The 13,271-nt window shown below is 41.9% G+C and overlaps 1 protein-coding gene across 1 annotated transcript in view; it reads right to left on the bottom strand.

The window, feature by feature from the left end:
- The window catches only part of malrd1 (MAM and LDL receptor class A domain containing 1), a 180,725-nt gene that overhangs the window by 26,759 nt on the left and 140,695 nt on the right, over positions 1–13,271 (bottom strand). Inside the window, 2 exon segments of the mRNA XM_042332367.1 lie at positions 7,768–7,966; positions 10,668–10,825. Coding sequence (XP_042188301.1) covers positions 7,768–7,966; positions 10,668–10,825 — 357 coding nt within the window.

Here is a 13,271-nt window from a genome sequence, read left to right as displayed (position 1 = left end):
TGTAAAATTGATCCCTAAATCTCTTCCCTTCACAGTCCACAGTCTAATGTTTCAATGTTACCTTCCCTTTAATTGCTGTCCGTATTGCATTACATCCCCATAATGATGGGCTGCCTTCTTTTTATTACACGTCGGATGGCATATGGTGCTCCTATGATGATTATTTCAAAAGTGGCAAATCATTAGGGACTCCTCTTGTGCCACAAATAGTGATTCAGATTACATTCCCTCAAAATAGCAGATCTCCACTTTTTATACGGTATCTCAAGACTGAGTTGTTGTCACAGAAATCTCCGTTTACCCTTCTTTTGATCTTGAATCTCCCTTATTCTAAAAGCAGGCAAGCATGAGAAGCCAAAGGCAGAAAAAACCATAAAGAGAATAGCAGACTGAAACTGGATATAGGGACTCTGGTTTTATTTGGCTGCTTTGGCCCTGGCCTTTTGCAAAGAGTCTCCTAAACTGTTCAAAAGGATAACAAGGTTAACAGCATCTGAAGTGTGTGTGGCTGTTCTGCTCACCTAACCTTAGGCAGGGAAAATCGTGTCATTGAGAAGGTACAGAGATGAGCAAACATCATGAATCTGTATATCAGGAACCCAAGGTATTAGGGAAGGTCAAAGAAGCTGGGCTATTCTCTTTGGAAAAGAGAAGGTAATCTAATTGAGCTTTCCAAGACTTTAAGGGAATTCACAATTTGCAGATCACAGGTAGGCAAAATATTAATTACAATGAAATACATGAGGATGCAAAGTGAAATATGTGGAACTTAGACATAAGGTGTTAAGTCAGGCAGAATGAGTTTATACAAAGGTAATAGACTTGTGGAATAATATGCTGGGGCAGATCATTGAGGGATACAATACAAACTGTTTCAAGAAGAAACTTGCAGGAGACAGATTTCTGGAGAGAGGAGATTGGGAGATGTGGTGTCAAGGCAAATAAGTAGCCTTGAGCAACAAAAAAGCCAGGCTCATTGGATCAATTGCCCTTTGTCTGCATCTAAATTTCTTCTACCATTTTTTCTCTCTTGTTGGGCTAAACATATTTCTGGATCATGCATTATGTACCTTCATTTTGTTATATAAATGAATGTGATGCCACAATTACTTTGGCAGGATATATGGAGTTGGACAAGCCCAGTCAAATTACATACCATGCGGTATGTCACACAGTGAGCTGGTACAAGTTAGATCTGGCCTGGAAGACAAACAAATGTGTGTGGCCTCTGGAGCTGACATAGTCTATGACGCATATAATCAGTATTTCACACTACACAGTGCCTGGGTTGCACTTAGACAAAGTAGAAAGGACAGGTAATATCTAACAATTTGGACACCAGAATAACATAAGAAAACTGGCCTTGCACAGCATCTTATTTTGCTGCATTTGTAGCATTTTTATATACAGCATTAGCATAGTGTGAAACTTGGATGAGTGTCTTCAGAATCTGAAGGATGTTCTGAATGTCTGACACTCACACGGACTCCATGCTGGGGGTAGATTGAATTGGAGCAGGGTTTTTGTGGGTCAACATGAGTTAATTCCGGTTACCAAAATAATTCACTTTATTGACTCCCATTACAATTTTTTTAATGTCCATTCAATAACACCACAGGTGTGTTGTGTATATATTTATCACCATTTATGCCTACAGTTGATAAACTGGAAGCTGTGCTATATTCACGTGTAATATGTTAATGTAATTGTTAATGAAACTCATGACTGGAAGCTCGGTCACTTTACAATGTCATCAGTAGGTGCCAATTTATCTTCAGTACTTGCATTAACTGGAATTTTACAATATTGGACTATGATGAGCACAGCATGTTGTAGAGATGTGCATTAATCTGAGAAGGTGGTAGCATTGCGTCAGTTGAAAAAGTGCCAGTAAGTGTTCAATGTCATTCTGGTTTAGTTGGTAGTACTCTCGCCTCTGAGTAAAAAGGATGTGGATTCAAGCCCCGTGTCGGTACTTCGAACTCATATTATCTACTGGTACTCCAATGCTGTGCTCGGAGTATGCTCCTTTGTTGGAGATGCTATGTTAAACTGAGGTCTCATCTGCTTGTTCAGGTGGACGTTAAAGATCCCATGGTACTTTTCAACAAAGAGAAGGGAGTTTCTTTTGATGTCCTTGCCAATAATCCTCCAATAAAATTGATAATTCACGTGGCTATTTGTGGGACATTGCTGCGTGAAAAATGATGTTGTGTTTGCAATCCCAACCCATAAAAACACAATCACTTAACTTTAAAGTATATCCTGTGAAGCACTTTGAGACATCTTCCTGACCTGAAAGGTGCTATATCAAATGTAAGGATTTTTGAAAAATAAAGTTTTTCATGTTGGTTCAGAGCAAGAATCTCACTGGTCTAAAATACAATATTCGCAGATTGCATTTATTGCATTCATTGTGACTTCGGACTTGTGAAATTCACTGGAAGGTTTGTTGATCCCTATGCCTGCAACCTCCCCCAAAAAAGGTGAATGGAAGCAACCAATTCAGTGTAAGGATCCTTCTTTTGGAGATCGATGTTAGACAAAATAATTAGCAGCTCAGTGGAACTAGAATAGTTACATTTGCAGCACATTGCATGTGAAGGGTTAATGCAGTGGATGTTTCAAAAGGTGAAAAAAACAGTTAATGGGAGTTTTATAGAAAATAATAAATGGTTGTTACACATGACCAGAATAAATTAATAGACGTTCTATGCTGTAAAGGGAAAGGCTCATTACTTTTTCCATTTCAGTGTTTACAGAAATATCTTTTGTTCTTCCTATCATAGCTTTCTGCATAGCTTTATGAGATCAGTTTGATGACAGCATCCATTGCTCATACAGTCGCAAAGCTCCTTTGCTCCTTACATCAGGAATTCAATCTAGATGCTTCAGCTTGATGCCTGGCAATAGCTCTCGCTCTTCAAAATCAAATGAATCAGGAATGGGATCTGAATCCAAATTGTCTTCTCTGAACTCAATGCAGGCTTGAAATGCCACTTTACTTGGGCTATGATAGATTTGGGGTGGTCTGTAGAAGCAACAGACTCAATGATCTGAATGATCTTTTCTCATTCCATGCTTTTTTACGGCCATAACATTGGCCAAAACAGTGTGAGGCAGCAATTAACAAGGCAAACGGAGTGCTGATCCTTCTTGCCACATCAGTTGAATTAAGATCTCAAAAGTGATTCTCAAGCTTTACTGTGGTCTGGTCAGACTGAACCTATTTTGTACAGCTCCTCTCTGTGACATAAGAGAGCTGCCCATGCCCTTGAGGCAGGGCAAAACCTTAGGCAAGTTTCCTTACTCCACACACACACATACCTCTGTTTACTTAGCAGTAAGTAGGAACCCACTAACAAAGTCGATTGTTGGATCGCTTTCCAGGGGTAATAAATCCCTTCCCCAAAAACTCATAATAATTTGGTCACTCTATTCATGACTGTTTGTGAGACATCGCTGTACGCAATTGGCTGCCGTGTTTACCCCACACATCACACAGTCACTACAGTTTACAGTGAATCATGTGAAGGGCTTTGAGACGTCACAACGATGTGATCAGGTGCTGTATCAAATGCAAGGATTATTACTATTATAGTGCAGATGAGACTATGTGGATTCAGTTACAGGAATAAGCTATGAGCAGTGATTAGACAGACCGGGTCACTTCAGTCTTGCTAGGATAAGTTTCAGAGGGGACCTTGTAGAGGTATATAAGATGTTGAATGGAATTGAAAAAGTAAGCTGAGAACAATACTTTCAGACTTGTCAAAACAGCACACGAAGAAGGTTCAGGTTTAGGGTTGCAAAGAGCAAGGAAATATGGATTCATTTCAAAAAAAGCAGCTTGATGCGTTGGGAGGATGGCAGGGTAGGTTTCTGGAAGAAGAGATCAAATTGGACAGAGTCCTTCTTCATCCAAACTTGTGATTTACTGAGAGATCTAAACACAGCTCAGGCTGGGATACAGCCAGTCTTGCTAAACCTCAGGATACAACCATTGAGATGCTGTTCCAAATCTAACTGTAATTCTGATCAGTGTGTTCTTCAGTAGAAATAGGTAGACTTGTGGAGTCCTGTAGTGTATTGGTTAGAGCACTTGCCTTGTAAGCAAGAGGACCTGCGTTCGATTCCCGAGCAGGGCGAAACGTTAGGCAAATTTCCTTTCTCCACACGCCTCTATTTACCGAGCAGTAAGTAGGAACCTGGTTATTATTCACTTTTCCCGTGGTAATAATCCCTTAAAAAAATGAAAAATAATAATAATTTGGTCACTCAATCCATGACTGTTTGTGGGACACTGCTGTGTGCGATTGGCTGCCATGTTTGCCCACAAAATATACGTGTCAGCCAATTATTTTTTTCTTGAAGGATTATTATCAGGCGTGTGGAGTAAGGAAATTTTCCCATGGTTTCACCCTGCCAGGAATCAAACTCAGGTCTTTCGTTTGCAGGGCAAGTGTTCTAACCACTGAGCTACAGCACTCCTGTAATACAAGCCTTCCATATAGGTCATTGGAAGGCATTGAACTCATATAAATCGACATTGTGTTGGATCACTGGAATCAAAGGGCATTTGTAGACTGAGCTCCATCACATGGAGAAAGTTGACAGTGGCTAATTCTATTCAAACGGTTCCTAAATCATTTGAAAATGGAAACAGAATCAAATCCATCGAACTGCGCTGATGATCCCGAAGTGCAAATAGCAAAATAAAGCTGGACAAATACAGGGTGATCTGGGTAGATTAAAGTTGGGCCAGCAAGATGGCAAATGTCAATGGATGTGGACAAATACAGAGTGATGAGATTGAGGAGGGAGAATAAACAGCAATAACGTAAAATAAATACCATTAGTTTATAGGACATGGCACAGGGGAGGGATTAGGGGGTAGATAGATCATTGAAGCTATCAGGATAGTAATGTGTGGCATCCATGAAGATAGCAAATAAGATCTTGGATCTCAAGCTAAAGGAATAGGTCATTGGAAGGCTTTGAACTCATAGAGAACAGTAATCTGGCCTATCTGGAGTACTGTACTGTGTACAGTTCTGGTTGCTGTATCACATTAGGGACATCCTGATATTAGAGCAAAGGTCAAGTAGATTGAGAGCTGGAATTAAGCACCTGAGTAAGAATAGCTACAAAAGCTGTGAATATTTACATTTGAGAATTGCGAAAGATCTTATTGAATTATTAAAACACTTACAGAGTAGATATATACCAAAGCCTAATACTATGTTTAACATGGTCACAAACTCTTCCATATAGAGGACACACTCAAGTTCAGAAGGTCCATAATTCACCTTTGGACACCCTCCTACCCTACCCTTCCTGCCCTCCACTCCTCCTGATCCCAACCCCCTGCTCGGGTTCAAATCCCTGACTGTCTAGTGCCTTGGGATGTCCTCCTGACATAAAAGGCACTTTACAAATGTAAGTTGTTGTTGACTGTCTCACTGAATGAAACCACTAGTCACAGAATGTTAAGTTATTTGAGATTTTTGTTTTACTGAGAAGCCAGGTGAAGAGGCATGTCCACTTCAAGGGACTACCACCACCACAACAACAACAAAATTACACTTGCAAAGCGCCTTTCATGTCGAGACGTCCCAAGGCTCTGAACAGTCCGGGATCAGGATCCGAGATTGGGGGGGCAGGGTTGAGATGAGGGAGGGCAGAGGGGGTAGGAGGGCGCCCAAAGGCACGGTCAAAATGGAGAGTTTTGAGTCGTGCCTTGAAGGAGCAAGGGAGGGAGAAAGACGAAGGGATTGTGGGATGGAGTTCCAAAGAATGAGGGCAGAGAGGCTGAAAGCCCGGCTGCCGATGGTAGCTATGGAGTTCTAGATGACCTGCAGCTTATGGGGGGAAGAGTTGGGGAGGCCGACAAGGAGGGAGTTTCCGAGGTTGAGCCTTGAGGTGACGAATGGGTGTATGAGGGTTTCGGTGGCCTGAGGGTTAAGGCAGTGACAGATTTGGGCGATGTTGCAAAGGTGGGGAAAAGCAGAGCCGGAATGGCACCAATGTGGGAGAGAAAGGACAGTTGAGGGTAGAACAAGACTCTCAGGTTCCTGACTGGCTCGGTGAGGTGGAGTGTGCAACCATGAATGCTGATGCTGCCAGTGCCTGAGGTGCGGAGGCGCTGACACGAGCCAATCAAGAAGGCCTCAGTCTTGCTGATATTCAGATGTAGAAAGTTGGCTCTCATCCAGGACTTGATGTCAGACAGACAATCTGGGTTTCTTATTTAGCTTTGTTGGTAGTAGAATTGCAAATATTGTGCACTCTGCTTGTGGAGGGAAGCATTATTAATAACTAGCTAAGGCAAAGGCTGGCACGTTTAGTGCAGGAATGGGTGCGCGCTGTATTGTTGGAGGTGCTGTCAGTCGGCTGAGACACGAAGATGTGGTCCAATCTGCCTGTCAGGTAGTTGTTAAAGATCCCATAGTACGATTCAAAAAGAGAAGGGAGTTTCTCCTGGTGTCCTGGCCAAGAATTGCCCAGATAAATTTGGTCATTCACTTCATGGCTGTTTACAGGATACACTATGCACACATTGGTTGCTGCACTCATAATAATAATCCTTGTATTTGATATAGCGCCTTATCACATCTTCGAGACAACTCAAAGCACTTCACTTTACAGTATATTCTGTGAAGCACTTTGAGACGTCTCAAAGACGTGAAAACGAGCTATATCAAAGGCAAGGATTATTATTATCATATATATTTACAGAATACACTGTAAAGTGAATATTGTGTGTTCTACAAACAGTCGTGGATTGATTTATTTCACCTACAGATACACAGTCACTACACTTCACAGTGCCTTGGGATGTTCTCCTGATGTGAAGGTGCTCTATAAATGCAATCTGTTGCTGCTGCTCACAGTAAAATCCTATGAAGCACTTTGAGACATTTCAATTATGTAATAAGGTGCTATATCAAATGCAAAGAGTATTATTATTAATTCTCACAAAAATAAAGTAATGGCAAGCACAGCTGTGCTCCTGTTATTGTGCAAATTTTGGCAGCATAGGAACAGATATGATAGGCTCAGTAACACATCTTCAGTTTGGAAAGAGCAAAACAATTGATGTGGGTTTCCACTCCTCTTAGCAATTCTATGAACCCCTCCCTACTGAAAATGTGTGGTTGTGAACACGTGAATATCAGAGTGCATAAATTCAACATATATTGAAATTTAAAATTGCACAGAATTTTAGAATGTCCCTCCAAGAGAGAGTGTGCATTCCATTTCAAATGCAGAGAAATTTCCATGCATAGTTGTCTTACATATGTAGAACCCTCAGTCTGGTTTAGATACTCTTAATCATTGTGATTTGAAGGAAAAATTAAGTCAAAATTAAAAGTAAAATAAGGAAAATGTGTTTTATTCTGTTTATGTTGGCATTGTAAGCCTGAAATATTGATATAGCTGTTGGGAAGAATGTTCATTATTGAGTTGTATGTCAAGATTTTGTTTATAACTGGATTCTAATCTGGGGTTAAGCCTCAATTATTTCCTGTCTAATGGAAGATATAAAATGGTGACAGGACTTTGGTTTGTAGTAGTAGCCTTGCTGTGCGGCTATTGATCTTCATTAAGTTGCACTTACACCAAAGAGATAACTTGCATGTTTGTCAATAATTTACACAGTCACTGCACTGTACAGTAATTATGTGAAACTCTTTGAGACGACTTCCTGATGTGAAAGGTGCTATACCAAATGCAAGTATTATCTTTATGAATATGCTGCGTTACCTCCAGAGACACATTCCAGGCTGAAGGAGATGTCATCAATTGCAATGTCTGTGAGATTGTCTCCACCCACTTCAGCTTCGAATGCAACTTGAAATGGATTGTTGTTGGACAAAATCACGTTGACATATTTCCAGCGATTCTCATTGCCAGTCACTGCCCACATCAGCAAATGCATTCCATTCTCTCCAACAGTGTACACCTGCAAGACAGAAAGAATTACTAAAACATTGCCGAGCAAACAACAACTTACATTGATACAGTCGGACTTTGTTATAATGTAGGGATCTGCTCATAGTATGGGTGTGCCATGAACTCACAATACCACACACAGCTATCTGTGTACCATGCATATGTGCAATGTGCAGGAAATTAGATCATTGGTGTCCTGACAGCCCAGAAGCACTGACTGGCAACCATTTTTATAGATCTCTCTCCACACTCTGATTAAAATGTTTGCACCCAAACTAACTTTGTTCTAGTGGGGTCTGACTGTACTGCATCTTTCGTGTAGGAAAACGTCTCAAGGTGTTTTACAAAGACGTAGTTGGAGCCTGAGCAAGGTGGAAGATGTGGTGGGGTGGTGGGGTGGTGGGAGGTTTGAACGGGGGGGTGGGGTGGGGGGTTACGCAGGAAATGGCCAAAGGTAAAGTCAAAACCAACAGTTTTTAGGTGGTTTTGAAACCAGAGAGGTAAGGGAGTAGATCACTTTTCTTTCCCGAGTGACAGGTTTAAATATCATTTTTCTTCCTCTTGAGTTACTTGTCCGAGAGATAGATTTTTCTGAAGTAGCAAAATGAGCTGCCCATCACAAAATACATGGATTAATTACCCCAGGAATTATGAATTCAAACAACCATAAACGATTTAGTCAAATTCGCTTGTTGGGTGTCACATCAATAAGTATGAACAAGGGGAATGAACAGAATGTAATAGAACTGCTGTACACTGGGTAAGTCAATCGTTGAAAAAATATAAATTAATATTTAATATTGTGCTACTTTTTATAATAGTAATAATCCTTGCATTTGATAGAGCACTTTATCATGTTATTGAGACATCTCAAAACACTTCCCAGGATATATTGTAAAGTGGATTACTGTGTATTTTGTGGGTGCATTTGGCAGCCAATTTGCTTATAGCAATTTCCCACAAACAGCCATGGGATGAGTGACCAATTTTATTTAGGGGATTTATTGGCCAGGGCACTGGGAGAAACTCCCTCTCTTTTCGAATGGTGCAATTGGATCTTTAACGTCCACCTGAACAGGCAGACAGGTCCTTAACATTTCATCTGAAGGTTGACACCTCCAACAATGCAACACACCCCGAGTACTCTACTGGAGCATCAGGCTTGGCTATGTGTTTCCAAGATCCGGTGTAGGGCTTGAACACACAATCTTTTGAGTTCTGAGGTGAGGGAACTACCACTGTGCCAGGCTGACACACAGCCATTTGAATCATTTCTCAAAATGTCCTACTTCCTTGACTAGGGATATCAATTACTAAAGCTGTGCATGATTGTTCACCCAAACCTAGTGTCAATGCAGTGCTAAGAAATAGTAAAATATGGGTCCCTCCTGTGTATTAACTTTGGTTGTAAATTCTCTCTTTGAGACAACATTGCTACACTGGCTAAGATCAGCTATCTCAGCATATAATGAGGAACAAATCTTGGGTTTTCTTCAACTGTATGGCTCAGTTCTATACCATACATGGGACTTATTAACTAAGCCACCAGACTCTGATTTTGTATTATTCACTCAATTTCAGGAATATTGCTGAAACATCAAACCTGAATGGATATTAAACTTTCTTCAGCTGAATGTCAGTGCAACTGAAGCCATATTGCTTTGGCGCTTGCCAGCCTTCTTGCATCGGGCTCTGTCCCTATCATTCTCTCAGGCTGCCTGTTAGATAGTTTACTGAGCCAATACATGACCTTGGTGAGGGGTCCATTGTGAAACAATGAGAACAACAATATTACATTGACATAGTGCTTTTCACATCTGACAGTTAAGGATTTGGAGGAGTGGAGTGGAGGGTTGGGAAGTGCCGATGGCACAATCAAAGAGAAAGGTCTTGTGATGGGCCTCGAAGGTGGCAAGGGAGGCGGTGAGGCGGAGGGATCCTGCAATGGAGTTTCAGAGGGTGGGGCTAGAAAAGATGAAGGCCCAACCACCAATGGTGTGGCGGGAAAGGCAGGGGACATGGAGCAGGCCGGTGCTCACCAAGGGGAGAGTGGGGACAGTTTAATATGGTGTTAATAGGTTGCAGAGGTAGGGAGGAAAAAGACCATGGAGGGCTTTAAAAGTGAGGACTAAGATTTTAAACTCAATTCTCTCAGGAATGGGGAACGAATGGAGCTGGGCGAGCATGGGAGTGATCGGTTCACGGAGTTTAGTATGGAAGAGCCACAAGCTGCAGAGTTCTGAATAATCTGCTGCTTGTGGAGGGAAGAGTTAGGAAGTCCATCGATCAAGGAATTAGCGTAGTCAAGCCTGGACCTGATGAAAGGGTGAATGAGGATCTCGGCAGCCTGAGGGTAGAGGCATTGACAGAGGTGAACAATGTTTCGGAGGTGTGGGAAGGTGGACAGGTCATGGCACAGATGGGTTTTAAAGGGTAGTTGAGCATCTAAAGGACACCAAGGTTTCATACTGGATCTGTGAGGTGGAGAATGATAATAACACCATTTTGTCTGAATGGCGATGCTGCGACGCTCTTAGGTGAGGACTAGCTGATGGGAGTTGATCAGGAGGGCTTCCGTCTTGTCAAAGTTCAACTGGAGAAAGGTTGCTTTCATCCAGGACTTGATGTGTGACAGACAAAATGGTGTTATTATCAATGCAAGTTGTTAAATTAAGAGTTGCCTTCTGCGTAGCAACGTTTTCCCCACCTACCTTCAAAGTTCCCATTTCTCTTGAACCATACATATAGATCCAGAAGCGCAGGTGGCAGACTCCCAGACTTGCTGGGAAGTGATGAGTGGTGGTTATTCTTGCAATGTCCCCTTCACGCTGGGCTAAAGAATTCACATACGCAAACATTCCTCTGGCCCCTTCGAAAAAAACAAATCCCATTACAGGTCTGCATTGAAAATTTACAACATCAAAAAGCTGGGAGTTAAATTACCAAATAATAATAATCCTTGCATTTGATATAGTGCCTTATTACATCTTTGAGACATCTCAAAGTGCTTTACAAAATATATTGTAAAGTGGAGTGACTGTATATTTTATTGGCGAAATATGTCAGCCAATTGCGCACAACAGTGTCCCACAAAACAGTCATAGATTGAGTGACCAAATTATTATTATTTTTTTGAAGGAGCATGAAATTGTAAGGAGCATAGAAGTGCTGTTTATCTGTTGCGGCAGACGTTATAAATTGATTTCATGTTGACCTCAGCAGTGAAAGGATTTTAGCAAACTCCTAAAAGAATATTCATCAGAAACTCGCTTTGAGAACAAGGCGATGTACTGAAAAGAATAATCATCCTTTTCATCGGCAAAGGTAGATGTTGGCAAATAGACTTCCGCATTAATGGAAACCATCCAGATGTAATTTCTCCTTGTCTTGTTCATCACCGTATAATCATGCATAGAATTTAGAAGAATTATAACCTGCGGGTAAAAATTCCAGTGATTCGTAACAGATTCAATGTAACTGATTTGACTGATTGCTTTTGGTCTGGAACATGGATCTATCTGTCTTTCGAATAAAACTTTAAGCTGAGGTCCCATCCATCTGTTCAGGTGGATATTAAGCAGCCCATTGGGACTATTTGAAAAGGGAAACTCCTAGTGTCCTGGCCAAAGGAAATCCCCATATAGAAATTCCAGAGGTAGATTGTTGGAATGGAATGTGCACTCTCTGCCTGGAGGGATTCATCCTGCTTACCTAAATCTAGAGACTATTAGGCATAGGTTGGCGAGAGCCCAGGCTTGGGGACCCCAGAATGTGAGATATTGCTGGAGACTATCGAGCTTAAACCACACTGTGTGCTATTGACAACACTATATGGCAAGCTTTCCTGTTGCGTCTTCATCTAGGACCACCCTACCCATTAGGAAATAATTCTTGCCCAAGTGACTGGTCTGCCCTTCCAAGTCTTGCCAATGAGACAGGCTGGATGTGCTATCATCAGCAATGCCCTGGAATACTACGGACCAGCCTGGCTCAGGAACTGGACTACTGAGTCCGGCACAGAGTGTTGGCTTAATTCCGACATTCCATTGTGAAACATGTCACCTGAGAGCAAGTTCAGCTCTACGGAGAGCAAGTAGTGATCATTGATCCTATATATTAGATGTACCTATAACCTCTGCCACAGCAGTACAACTGCCTGTTTCATGTCCCTTACCACATCATCAACCATCCTGTCTTCACTCTTTGGAACTCCATCCTAAATATCCTCCGCCTCACCCCTCTCTCTCTCCACCTTTAAAACCCATTTTTAAGACCTTTTCAACCTACGCTTTTGGTAATTTTTTACCAGCACTCTCCTCAACTTCTCCCCGAGGCACCCTCCCCCACCCTCCACCCCAGCCCCCTACACCCAAGCTAAGAAGGTACTAAATAACCAATAGAGAAAACAATAGGTTTTCATCTTGAAAATCTCAGCCCGGAAACTGCGTAGTAACTGGTCACTCCCCTAGGCCTAAAAGGAATCTAAGCTTGTGTATCTTCAATCTATATTAATAAAATGACAATGTCTGTCTGCATTTCAAGAAGGATCACAATAACCAATTGAAGTAGAGACATTATTTATACCTCAGCGGAAAGATCTTGCAACTCGGAGTGACTTGGGCATATTTGTTGTCAGGTATCTCGTGCATGAGTTATTTTCAGTTTTGTGTTTTTTGCTGCAGTTACACCTGGTGGCCACCAAGTCAAAGTGGCGCTGTGGCATCGTGCGTCGCAGAGCAACAACAACAAAATAATGATAATCCTTGCATTTTCACGTCGGGAGGACGTCCCAAGCACTTCACGGAACACACTGTAAAGTGAATTGACGGTATATTTGTGGGCGGACGCGGCAGCAAATTACATTTCTATAGCGCCTTTCACGTCGGGAGGACGTCCCAAAATGCTGGACAGTCAGTGTTTCCGCCTCACACTGCAGTTACACCTGATGGCCATGCTGGCTGACCGTGGCGCTGTGGCATCCTGCGCCACAGAATACCCGCGTAATAAAATAAAGAACGCAGATGAAGCTAAGCCACAGCAACCACAACAAAATTACATGGAGTCCTTTAGCTCAGTGGTTAGACCACTCGCCTCACAAGCAAGAGACCTGAGTTCAATTTCCGGCAGGGTGAAACCTTGAACAAGTTTCCTTACTCCATACGCCTGATAATAATCCCTCAAGAAAAAAAACTACAATAATTTGGTTACTTCAATCCACGACTATTTGTGGGACACTGTGCGCAATTGGCTGCCGCGTTTCGCCACAAAAATGCAGTCAATTCACTTTACGGTATATTCTGTGAAGCGCTTTGAGA

This window comes from Callorhinchus milii, unplaced genomic scaffold (assembly GCF_018977255.1).
Source record: "Callorhinchus milii isolate IMCB2004 unplaced genomic scaffold, IMCB_Cmil_1.0 Scaffold2, whole genome shotgun sequence".
NCBI lineage: Eukaryota > Metazoa > Chordata > Chondrichthyes > Chimaeriformes > Callorhinchidae > Callorhinchus > Callorhinchus milii.
This window is presented reverse-complemented; position numbering and strand designations above follow the sequence as displayed.